Source organism: Callionymus lyra, chromosome 1 (assembly GCF_982586985.1).
Source record: "Callionymus lyra chromosome 1, fCalLyr1.hap1.1, whole genome shotgun sequence".
NCBI lineage: Eukaryota > Metazoa > Chordata > Actinopteri > Syngnathiformes > Callionymidae > Callionymus > Callionymus lyra.
Window position 1 is genome coordinate 838,860 of NC_141818.1, and position 14,364 is coordinate 853,223.

At 34.5% G+C, this 14,364-nt stretch overlaps 1 protein-coding gene across 2 annotated transcripts in view; it reads left to right on the plus strand.

Moving 5' to 3' along the window:
• The window catches only part of mcoln1a (mucolipin TRP cation channel 1a), a 29,600-nt gene that overhangs the window by 11,409 nt on the left and 3,827 nt on the right, over window positions 1–14,364 (plus strand). The window contains exons 6-12 of one of the 2 annotated variants that reach the window (XM_087786934.1): window positions 18–114; window positions 5,157–5,256; window positions 5,306–5,412; window positions 5,471–5,620; window positions 6,472–6,573; window positions 6,735–6,857; window positions 8,208–8,414. In XM_087786934.1, the coding sequence (XP_087643060.1) occupies window positions 18–114; window positions 5,157–5,256; window positions 5,306–5,412; window positions 5,471–5,620; window positions 6,472–6,573; window positions 6,735–6,857; window positions 8,208–8,414 (886 nt within the window). Of the gene's footprint in view, window positions 1–17; window positions 115–5,156; window positions 5,257–5,305; window positions 5,413–5,470; window positions 5,621–6,471; window positions 6,574–6,734; window positions 6,858–8,207; window positions 8,415–14,364 lie in introns of those variants that run through there. The other variant, XM_087786943.1, reaches the window with a different exon arrangement.

Below are 14,364 nucleotides of genomic sequence, written 5' to 3' on the forward strand. Positions count from 1 at the left end.
TTCTGATCCTGCTGCAGGTTCATCAACGTCACCATCGACTTCCAGCTGAAGGCCATCAACCTGCAGACCATCATCTACGACGAGATCCCAGACTGTTACACCTTCCATGTCACCGTGAGAAACATCTTCTTAGATAAGATTCTATTATCTTAACATCTTCTTATATAAGATTCTATTATCTGAACATGTTCTTATATAAGATTCTATTATCTTAACATCTTCTTAGATAAGATTCTATTATCTGAACATGTTCTTATATAAGATTCTATTATCTTAACATGTTCTTATATAAGATTCTATTATCTTAACATGTTCTTATATAAGATTATATTATCTTAACATGTTCTTATATAAGATTCTATTATCTTAACATGTTCTTATATAAGATTCTATTATCTGAACATGTTCTTATATAAGATTCTATTATCTTAACATCTTCTTATATAAGATTATATTATCTTAACATGTTCTTATATAAGATTCTATTATCTTAACATGTTCTTATATACGATTATATTATCTTAACATGTTCTTATATAAGATTCTATTATCTGAACATGTTCTTATATAAGATTCTATTATCTTAACATGTTCTTATATAAGATTATATTATCTTAACATCTCTTTAGATAAGATTCTATTATCTTAACATCTTCTTATATAAGATTCTATTATCTTAACATGTTCTTATATAAGATTCTATTATCTTAACATGATCTTATATACGATTCTATTATCTTAACATGTTCTTATATAAGATTCTATTATCTTAACATGTTCTTATATAAGATTATATTATCTGAACATCTTCTTATATAAGATTCTATTATCTTAACATGTTCTTATATAAGATTCTATTATCTTAACATGTTCTTATATAAGATTCTATTATCTTAACATGTTCTTATATAAGATTCTATTATCTTAACATGTTCTTATATAAGATTCTATTATCTGAACATCTTCTTATATAAGATTCTATTATCTTAACATGTTCTTAGATAAGATTCTATTATCTTAACATGTTCTTATATAAGATTCTATTATCTTAACATGTTCTTATATAAGATTCTATTATCTTAACATGTTCTTATATAAGATTATATTATCTGAACATGTTCTTATATTAGATTCTATTATCTTAACATGTTCTTATATAAGATTATATTATCTTAACATGATCTTATATAAGATTCTATTATCTTAACATCTTCTTATATAAGATTATATTATCTTAACATCTTCTTAGATACGATTCTATTATCTTAACATCTTCTTATATAAGATTATATTATCTTAACATCTTCTTATATAATATTCTATTATCTGAACATCTTCTTAGATACGATTCTATTATCTTAACATCTTCTTATATAAGATTCTATTATCTTAACATGTTCTTATATAAGATTCTATTATCTGAACACGTTCTTATATAAGATTATATTATCTGAACATGTTCTTATATACGATTATATTATCTGAACATGTTCTTATATAAGATTCTATTATCTTAACATCTTCTTATATAAGATTATATTATCTGAACATCTTCTTATATAAGATTCTATTATCTTAACATCTTCTTATATAATTATCTGAACATCTTCTTATATAATTATCTGAACATCTTCTTATATAAGATTCTATTATCTTAACATCTTCTTATATAATTATCTGAACATCTTCTTATATAATTATCTGAACATCTTCTTATATAATTATCTGAACATCTTATATAAGATTATATTATCTTAACATCTTCTTATATAATTATCTGGACATCTTCTTATAAAATTATCTTAACATCTTCTTATATAAGATTCTATTATCTTAACATCTTCTTATATAAGATTCTATTATCTGAACATGTTCTTATATAAGATTCTATTATCTTAACATGTTCTTATATAAGATTCTATTATCTTAACATGTTCTTATATAAGATTCTATTATCTTAACATGTTCTTATATAAGATTCTATTATCTGAACATGTTCTTATATACGATTCTATTATCTTAACATGTTCTTATATAAGATTCTATTATCTTAACATCTTCTTAGATAAGATTCTATTATCTTAACATCTTCTTATATAAGATTCTATTATCTTAACATGTTCTTATATAAGATTCTATTATCTTAACATGTTCTTATATAAGATTCTATTATCTTAACATGTTCTTATATAAGATTCTATTATCTTAACATGTTCTTATATAAGATTATATTATCTGAACATCTTCTTATATAAGATTCTATTATCTTAACATCTTCTTATATAAGATTCTATTATCTTAACATGTTCTTATATAAGATTCTATTATCTTAACATGTTCTTATATAAGATTCTATTATCTTAACATGTTCTTATATAAGATTATATTATCTTAACATGTTCTTATATAAGATTATATTATCTTAACATCTTCTTATATAAGATTATATTATCTTAACATGTTCTTATATAAGATTATATTATCTTAACATCTTCTTATATAAGATTATATTATCTTAACATCTTCTTATATAATATTCTATTATCTGAACATCTTCTTAGATACGATTCTATTATCTTAACATCTTTTTATATAAGATTCTATTATCTTAACATGTTCTTATATAAGATTCTATTATCTGAACACGTTCTTATATACGATTATATTATCTGAACATGTTCTTATATACGATTCTATTATCTGAACATCTTCTTATATAAGATTATATTATCTGAACATCTTCTTATATAAGATTCTATTATCTTAACATCTTCTTATATAATTATCTGAACATCTTCTTATATAATTATCTGAACATCTTCTTATATAAGATTCTATTATCTTAACATCTTCTTATATAATTATCTGAACATCTTCTTATATAATTATCTGAACATCTTCTTATATAATTATCTGAACATCTTCTTATATAAGATTCTATTATCTTAACATCTTCTTATATAATTATCTGGACATCTTCTTATAAAATTATCTTAACATCTTCTTATATAAGATTATATTATCTTAACATCTTCTTATATACGATTATATTATCTGAGCATCTTCTTATATAAGATTATATTATCTGAACATCTTCTTATATAAGATTCTATTATCTGAACATCTTCTTATATAAGATTCTATTATCTGAACATCTTCTTATATAAGATTCTATTATCTGAACATCTTCTTATATAATATTCTATTATCTGAACATCTTCTTATATAAGATTCTATTATCTGAACATCTTCTTATATAAGATTCTATTATCTGAACATCTTCTTATATAAGATTCTATTATCTGAACATCTTCTTATATAAGATTCTATTATCTTAACATGTTCTTATATAAGATTATATTATCTGAACATCTTCTTATATAAGATTCTATTATCTGAACATCTTCTTATATAAGATTCTATTATCTGAACATCTTCTTATATAAGATTCTATTATCTGAACATCTTCTTATATAAGATTATATTATCTGAACATCTTCTTATATAAGATTATATTATCTGAACATCTTCTTATATAAGATTCTTAACATGTTGAAGGAACAAAAACGCATAAAAATCATTTAAAAAATACATGAAATATAAACAAGATAAATCAATAAATAATAACTTTTTAAATACACTTTTAAAGCCATGAAATAAAATGTGAATATATTGATATATTATATGAACAAATTGATAGATTATATAATATATTGATAGATAATATAAATATATTGATATATTATATGAATATATTGATAGATTATATAAATATATTGATATATTATATGAACAAATTGATAGATTATATAATATATTGATAGATAATATAAATATATTGATATATTATATGAATATATTGATAGATTATATAAATATATTGATAGATTATATGAATAAATTGATAGATTATATAATATATTGATAGATTATATAATATATTCATAGATAATATAAATATATTGATATATTATATGAATATATTGATAGATTAGATTATATTAATAAATTGATAGATTATATAATATATTGATAGATGATATAATATATTCATAGATAATATAAATATATTGATATATTATATGAATATATTGATAGATTATATGAATATATTGATCAATTATATAAATATATTGATAGATTATATGAATATATTGATAGTTTATATGAATATATTGATAGATTATATAAATATATTGATAGATTATATGAATATATTGATAGATTATATAAATATATAGATAGATTATATGAATATATTGATAGATTATATAAATATATTGATAGATTATATAATATATTGATAGATTATATGAATATATTGATAGATTATATAAATATATTGATAGATTATATAATATATTGATAGATTATATGAATATATTGATAGATTATATGAATATATTGATAGATTATATAAATATATTGATAGATTATATGAATATATTGATCAATTATATAAATATATTGATAGATTATATGAATATATTGATAGATTATATGAATATATTGATAGATTATATGAATATATTGATAGATTATATAAATATATTGATAGATTATATGAATATATTGATAGATTATATAAATATATTGATAGATTATATGAATATATTGATAGATTATATAAATATATTGATAGATTATATGAATATATTGATAGATTATATGAATATATTGATAGATTATATAAATATATTGATAGATTATATGAATATATTGATAGATTATATGAATATATTGATAGATTATATGAATATATTGATAGATTATATAAATATATTGATAGATTATATGAATATATTGATAGATTATATGAATATATTGATATATTATATGAATATATTGATAGATTATATAAATATATTGATAGATTATATGAATATATTGATAGATTATATAAATATATTGATAGATTATATGAATATATTGATAGATTATATGAATATATTGATAGATTATATGAATATATTGATAGATTATATGAATATATTGATAGATTATATGAATATATTGATAGATTATATGAATATATTGATAGATTATATGAATATATTGATAGATTATATAAATATATTGATAGAGTCTTAAATATTGAGGAATCAATTGTTCTGACACTTTGATGGTAACCACGGTGACACTGGTTTGATTGACAGATCGTTCTGGACAACAGGGCTCACAGTGGGATGGTGAAGATCCACCTGGAGACCCGGGCGTCCATCAGGGAGTGTAAAGACCAGAGCGTGTCTGGACAAGGTGAGGATTGAAGGCAACATGTCAGCGTCAGTCGTGACCTGTTCTCCAGTCGGCAGTTACGCCCGCGTGACCTTCGACGTGGTGGTGGCTCTGCTGTGCCTGTTGTCTCTGGTGCTGTGTGGACGCTCCATCTTCAGAGGCGTGGTCCTGCAGAAGGTGAGACTCCTGCTCCAGAACAAGAGGCTGGACTTCATGACGCTCTTCTTGTCCTCAGGAGTTTGTTCAGTTCTTCAAGCAGAACCTGAACCGTGACGTCTGCTGGTCGGACCGCATGGAGTTCATCAACGGCTGGTACCTGCTGCTCATCGTCAGCGACGTCCTCACCATCATCGGCAGCATCATCAAGATCGGCATCGAGTCCAAGGTTTCACGGTCTTCTTCAGACCTTCATGACATCCTTCAGACTGACGACCTTCATCACATCCTTCAGACTGACGACCTTCATCACATCCTTCAGACTGACGACCTTCATCACATCCTTCAGACTGACGACCTTCATCACATCCTTCAGACTGATGACCTTCATCACATCCTTCAGACTGACGACCTTCATCACATCCTTCAGACTGACGACCTTCATCACATCCTTCAGACTGACGACCTTCATCACATCCTTCAGACTGATGACCTTCATCACATCCTTCAGACTGACGACCTTCATCACATCCTTCAGACTGATGACCTTCATCACATCCTTCAGACTGACGACCTTCATCACATCCTTCAGACTGACGACCTTCATCACATCCTTCAGACTGACGACCTTCATCACATCCTTCAGACTGACGACCTTCATGACATCCTTCAGACTGACGACCTTCATCACATCCTTCAGACTGACGACCTTCATCACATCCTTCAGACTGACGACCTTCATCACATCCTTCAGACTGACGACCTTCATGACATCCTTCAGACTGACGACCTTCATCACATCCTTCAGACTGACGACCTTCATGACATCCTTCAGACTGACGACCTTCATCACATCCTTCAGACTGACGACCTTCATCACATCCTTCAGACTGACGACCTTCATGACATCCTTCAGACTGACGACCTTCATCACATCCTTCAGACTGACGACCTTCATCACATCACCTTCAAGATCAATAAAGTTTACGTTATACCTTAAGATGATGGAAACACATCATCAAAGCAGTATTTAAACAATGTTCCACTAAAATCCAACATCTAAGTGCAGTTGCTCCACAGACCATGTCCTCCTATGATCTTTGTGGAATCCTTCTTGGAACTTCCACTCTGCTGGTCTGGGTCGGAGTCATTCGTTACCTGACGTTCTTCCAGAAGTACAACGTGAGTAGATGTTTCTTCAAAGACTCATGACTCATGACTCTCTGTGACTCATGACTCATGACTCATGACTCATGACTCATGACTCATGACTCATGACTCATGACTCGCTGTGACTCTAACACTCATGACTCGTGTGACTCATGACTCGTGTGACTCTTCAGATCCTCATCGTGACTCTAAGAGCTGCGTTTCCCAACGTGATTCGCTTCTGCTGCTGCGTTGCTGTGATTTATCTTGGATACTGTTTCTGTGGCTGGATTGTACTGGGACCTTATCATGTGAAGGTGTGTCCATCCATCCATCCATCCATCCATCCATCCATCCATCCATCCATCCATCCATCCATCCATCCATCCATCCATCCATCCATCCATCCATCCATCCATCCATCCATCCATCCGTCCGTCCACTATCCATCCATCCATCCATCCATCCATCCATCCATCCATCCATCCATCCATCCATCCATCCATCCATCCATCCATCCATCCATCCATCCATCCATCCATCCATCCGTCCGTCCATCCATCCATCCACTATCCATCCATCCATCCATCCATCCATCCATCCATCCATCCATCCATCCATCCATCCATCCATCCATCATCCATCATCCGTCCGTCCGTCCGTCCGTCCATCCATCCATCCATCCACTATCCATCCATCCATCCATCCATCCATCCATCCATCCATCCATCCATCCATCCATCCATCATCCATCCATCCATCCATCCATCCATCCATCCATCATCCGTCCGTCCGTCCGTCCGTCCGTCCATCCATCCATCATCCATCCATCCATCCATCCATCCATCCATCCATCCATCCATCCATCCATCCATCCATCCATCATCCATCCATCCATCCATCATCCATCATCCATCCGTCCATCCATCCATCCATCCATCATCCATCCATCCATCCATCCATCCATCCATCCATCCATCCATCCATCCATCCATCCATCCATCCATCCATCCATCCATCCATCCATCCATCATCCATCATCCATCCATCCATCCATCATCCATCATCCATTCAGTTCAGTTCATCACTAACTCATGTTCCTTCAGTTCAGGATCCATCACTAACTCATGTTCCTTCAGTTCAGGATCCATCACTAACTCATGTTCCTTCAGTTCAGGATCCATCACTAACTCATGTTCCTTCAGTTCAGGATCCATCACTAACTCATGTTCCTTCAGTTCAGGATCCATCACTAACTCATGTTCCTTCAGTTCAGGATCCATCACTAACTCATGTTCCTTCAGTTCAGGATCCATCACTAACTCATGTTCCTTCAGTTCAGGATCCATCACTAACTCATGTTCCTTCAGTTCAGGATCCATCACTAACTCATGTTCCTTCAGTTCAGGATCCATCACTAACTCATGTTCCTTCAGTTCAGGATCCATCACTAACTCATGTTCCTTCAGTTCAGGATCCATCACTAACTCATGTTCCTTCAGTTCAGGATCCATCACTAACTCATGTTCCTTCAGTTCAGGATCCATCACTAACTCATGTTCCTTCAGTTCAGGATCCATCACTAACTCATGTTCCTTCAGTTCAGGATCCATCACTAACTCATGTTCCTTCAGTTCAGGATCCATCACTAACTCATGTTCCTTCAGTTCAGGACTCTCTCAATGGTGTCCGAGTGCTTGTTCTCTCTGATCAACGGCGACGACATGTTCGTGACCTTCTCTGAGCTCCAGGAGAGCAGCTCTCTGGTGTGGCTCTTCAGTCAGGTCTACCTGTACACCTTCATCTCGCTCTTCATCTACATGGTGCTGTCGCTGTTCATCGCCCTCATCACTGGAGCCTACGAGACCATCAAGGTGAGCCTGATGATGTCACCGCATGTGTGTTCCTCCCATGATGCAACACTGTCATCGCTCGCATGTTTGTGTTCCTCCCATGATGCAACACTGTCATTGCTCTCATGTTTGTTTGTGTTCCTCCCATGATGCAACACTGTCATCGCTCTCATGTTTGTGTTCCTCCCATGATGCAACACTGTCATCGCTCGCATGTTTGTGTTCCTCCCATGATGCAACACTGTCATCGCTCGCATGTTTGTGTTCTTCCCATGATGCAACACTGTCATCGCTCGCATGTTTGTGTTCCTCCCATGATGCAACACTGTCATCGCTCTCATGTTTGTTTGTGTTCCTCCCATGATGCAACACTGTCATCGCTCGCATGTTTGTGTTCCTCCCATGATGCAACACTGTCATCGCTCGCATGTTTGTGTTCCTCCCATGATGCAACACTGTCATCAGTCAACACATGGAGCATCAATGCTCCTCCCATGATGCAACACTGTCATCAGTCAACACATGGAGCATCAATGCTCCTCCCATGATGCAACACTGTCATCAGTCAACACATGGAGCATCAATGCTCCTCCCATGATGCAACACTGTCATCAGTGAACACATGGAGCATCAATGCTCCTCCCATGATGCAACACTGTCATCAGTCAACACATGCAGCATCAATGCTCCTCCCATGATGCAACACTGTCATCAGTCAACACATGCAGCATCAATGCTCCTCCCATGATGCAACACTGTCATCAGTGAACACATGGAGCATCAATGCTCCTCCCATGATGCAACACTGTCATCAGTCAACACATGCAGCATCAATGCTCCTCCCATGATGCAACACTGTCATCAGTGAACACATGCAGCATCAATGCTCCTCCCATGATGCAACACTGTCATCGCTCGCATGTTTGTGTTCCTCCCATGATGCAACACTGTCATCGCTCGCATGTTTGTGTTCCTCCCATGATGCAACACTGTCATCAGTCAACACATGGAGCATCAATGCTCCTCCCATGATGCAACACTGTCATCAGTCAACACATGGAGCATCAATGCTCCTCCCATGATGCAACACTGTCATCAGTGAACACATGCAGCATCAATGCTCCTCCCATGATGCAACACTGTCATCAGTCAACACATGCAGCATCAATGCTCCTCCCATGATGCAACACTGTCATCAGTCAACACATGCAGCATCAATGCTCCTCCCATGATGCAACACTGTCATCAGTGAACACATGCAGCATCAATGCTCCTCCCATGATGCAACACTGTCCTCAGTCAACACATGCAGCATCAATGCTCCTCCCATGATGCAACACTGTCATCAGTGAACACATGCAGCATCAATGCTCCTCCCATGATGCAACACTGTCATCAGTGAACACATGCAGCATCAATGCTCCTCCCATGATGCAACACTGTCATCAGTCAACACATGGAGCATCAATGCTCCTCCCATGATGCAACACTGTCATCAGTCAACACATGCAGCATCAATGCTCCTCCCATGATGCAACACTGTCATCAGTCAACACATGGAGCATCAATGCTCCTCCCATGATGCAACACTGTCATCAGTGAACACATGCAGCATCAATGCTCCTCCCATGATGCAACACTGTCATCAGTGAACACATGCAGCATCAATGCTCCTCCCATGATGCAACACTGTCATCAGTGAACACATGGAGCATCAATGCTCCTCCCATGATGCAACACTGTCATCAGTCAACACATGCAGCATCAATGCTCCTCCCATGATGCAACACTGTCATCAGTGAACACATGCAGCATCAATGCTCCTCCCATGATGCAACACTGTCATCAGTGAACACATGCAGCATCAATGCTCCTCCCATGATGCAACACTGTCATCAGTGAACACATGGAGCATCAATGCTCCTCCCATGATGCAACACTGTCATCAGTGAACACATGCAGCATCAATGCTCCTCCCATGATGCAACACTGTCATCAGTGAACACATGGAGCATCAATGCTCCTCCCATGATGCAACACTGTCATCAGTCAACACATGCAGCATCAATGCTCCTCCCATGATGCAACACTGTCATCAGTCAACACATGCAGCATCAATGCTCCTCCCATGATGCAACACTGTCATCAGTGAACACATGCAGCATCAATGCTCCTCCCATGATGCAACACTGTCATCAGTGAACACATGGAGCATCAATGTTCCTCCCATGATGCAACACTGTCATCAGTGAACACATGCAGCATCAATGCTCCTCCCATGATGCAACACTGTCCTCAGTCAACACATGCAGCATCAATGCTCCTCCCATGATGCAACACTGTCATCAGTCAACACATGCAGCATCAATGCTCCTCCCATGATGCAACACTGTCATCAGTGAACACATGCAGCATCAATGCTCCTCCCATGATGCAACACTGTCATCAGTGAACACATGCAGCACCAATGCTCCTCCCATGATGCAACACTGTCATCAGTGAACACATGCAGCATCAATGCTCCTCCCATGATGCAACACTGTCATCAGTGAACACATGGAGCATCAATGTTCCTCCCATGATGCAACACTGTCATCAGTGAACACATGCAGCATCAATGCTCCTCCCATGATGCAACACTGTCCTCAGTCAACACATGCAGCATCAATGCTCCTCCCATGATGCAACACTGTCATCAGTCAACACATGCAGCATCAATGCTCCTCCCATGATGCAACACTGTCATCAGTCAACACATGCAGCATCAATGCTCCTCCCATGATGCAACACTGTCATCAGTGAACACATGGAGCATCAATGCTCCTCCCATGATGCAACACTGTCATCAGTGAACACATGGAGCATCAATGTTCCTCCCATGATGCAACACTGTCATCAGTGAACACATGCAGCATCAATGCTCCTCCCATGATGCAACACTGTCCTCAGTCAACACATGCAGCATCAATGCTCCTCCCATGATGCAACACTGTCATCAGTCAACACATGCAGCATCAATGCTCCTCCCATGATGCAACACTGTCATCAGTCAACACATGCAGCATCAATGCTCCTCCCATGATGCAACACTGTCATCAGTGAACACATGGAGCATCAATGCTCCTCCCATGATGCAACACTGTCATCAGTCAACACATGGAGCATCAATGCTCCTCCCATGATGCAACACTGTCATCAGTCAACACATGCAGCATCAATGCTCCTCCCATGATGCAACACTGTCATCAGTGAACACATGCAGCATCAATGCTCCTCCCATGATGCAACACTGTCATCAGTCAACACATGGAGCATCAATGCTCCTCCCATGATGCAACACTGTCATCAGTGAACACATGGAGCATCAATGCTCCTCCCATGATGCAACACTGTCATCAGTGAACACATGGAGCATCAATGCTCCTCCCATGATGCAACACTGTCATCAGTCAACACATGCAGCATCAATGCTCCTCCCATGATGCAACACTGTCATCAGTCAACACATGGAGCATCAATGCTCCTCCCATGATGCAACACTGTCATCAGTCAACACATGCAGCATCAATGCTCCTCCCATGATGCAACACTGTCATCAGTGAACACATGCAGCATCAATGCTCCTCCCATGATGCAACACTGTCATCAGTGAACACATGGAGCATCAATGCTCCTCCCATGATGCAACACTGTCATCAGTCAACACATGCAGCATCAATGCTCCTCCCATGATGCAACACTGTCATCAGTGAACACATGCAGCATCAATGCTCCTCCCATGATGCAACACTGTCATCAGTCAACACATGGAGCATCAATGCTCCTCCCATGATGCAACACTGTCATCAGTCAACACATGCAGCATCAATGCTCCTCCCATGATGCAACACTGTCATCAGTCAACACATGGAGCATCAATGCTCCTCCCATGATGCAACACTGTCATCAGTCAACACATGCAGCATCAATGCTCCTCCCATGATGCAACACTGTCATCAGTGAACACATGCAGCATCAACGCTCCTCCCATGATGCAACACTGTCATCAGTGAACACATGCAGCATCAATGCTCCTCCCATGATGCAACACTGTCATCAGTCAACACATGCAGCATCAATGCTCCTCCCATGATGCAACACTCATAGACTCAGGGACTCATTCATTTTTGTGTTATTACAATGTTTACTTCTGAGTTTGTGTGTGAGTGAAAAGATTATGTTAATCTTTGTATCCTTTTTTATTGAACTTTGTTCTATCTTCTTATCTATACATTTAATTGAACTTGTTTCTATGTTCTTATATATTTAATTGCACTTTGTTCTATCTTCTTATCTATACATTTAATTGAACTTGTTTCTATGTTCTTATATATTTAATTGCACTTTGTTCTATCTTCTTATCTATACATTTAATTGCGCTTCATTCTATTTTCTTATCTATATATTTAATTGTGCTTTGTTCTATGTTCTTATATATTTAATTGCACTTTGTTCTATCTTCTTATCTATACATTTAATTGCGCTTCATTCTATTTTCTTATCTATATATTTAATTGTGCTTTGTTCTATGTTCTTATATATTTAATTGCACTTTGTTCTATGTTCTTATCTATATATTTAATTGTGCTTTGTTCTATGTTCTTATATATTTAATTGCACTGTGTTCTATATTCTTATCTATATATTTAATTGTGCTTTGTTCTATGTTCTTATATATTTAATTGCGCTTTGTTCTATTTCTTATCTATATATTTGTTTGCACTTTGTTCTATTTTCTTATATATATATTTAATTGCTCTTTGTTCTATATTCTTATCTATATATTTAATTAATCTTTGTTCTATGTTCTTATCTATATATTTAATTGCTCTTTGTTCTATGTTCTTATCTATATATTCAATTGAACCTTGTACTATATTCTTATCTATATATTTAATTGATCTTTGTTCTATGTTCTTATCTATATATTTAAATGCTCTTTGTTCTATGTTCTTATCTATATATTTAAATGCTCTGTGTTCTATGTTCTTATCTATATATTCAATTGAACTTTGTACTATATTCTTATCTATATATTTAATTGATCTTTGTTCTATGTTCTTATCTATATATTTAATTGATCTTTGTTCTATGTTCTTATCTATATATTTAAATGCTCTTTGTTCTATGTTCTTATCTATATATTTAAATGCTCTGTGTTCTATGTTCTTATCTATATATTCAATTGAACTTTGTACTATATTCTTATCTATATATTTTATTGATCTTTGTTCTATGTTCTTATCTATATATTTAATTGATCTTTGTTCTATGTTCTTATCTATATATTTAATTGATCTTTGTTCTATGTTCTTATCTATATATTTAATTGATCTGTGTTCTATGTTCTTATCATATATATATAATTGCACTGTGTCCTATGTTCTTATCTATATATATAATTGATCTGTGTTCTATGTTCTTATCTATATATATAATTGCACTGTGTTCTATGTTCTTATCTATATATATAATTGATCTGTGTTCTATGTTCTTATCTATATATATAATTGCACTGTGTTCTATGTTCTTATCTATATATATAATTGCACTGTGTTCTCTGTTCTCATCTATATATATAATTGATCTGTGTTCTATGTTCTTATCTATATATATAATTGATCTGTGTTCTATGTTCTTATCTATATATATAATTGCACTGTGTTCTATGTTCTTATCTATATATATAATTGCACTGTGTTCTCTGTTCTCATCTATATATATAATTGATCTGTGTTCTATGTTCTTATCTATATATATAATTGATCTGTGTTCTATGTTCTTATCTATATATATAATTGCTCTTTGTTCTATGTTCTCATCTATATATATAATTGATCTGTGTTCTATGTTCTTATCTATATATATAATTGATCTTTGTTCTATGTTCTTATCTATATATTTAAATGCTCTGTGTTCTATGTTCTTATCT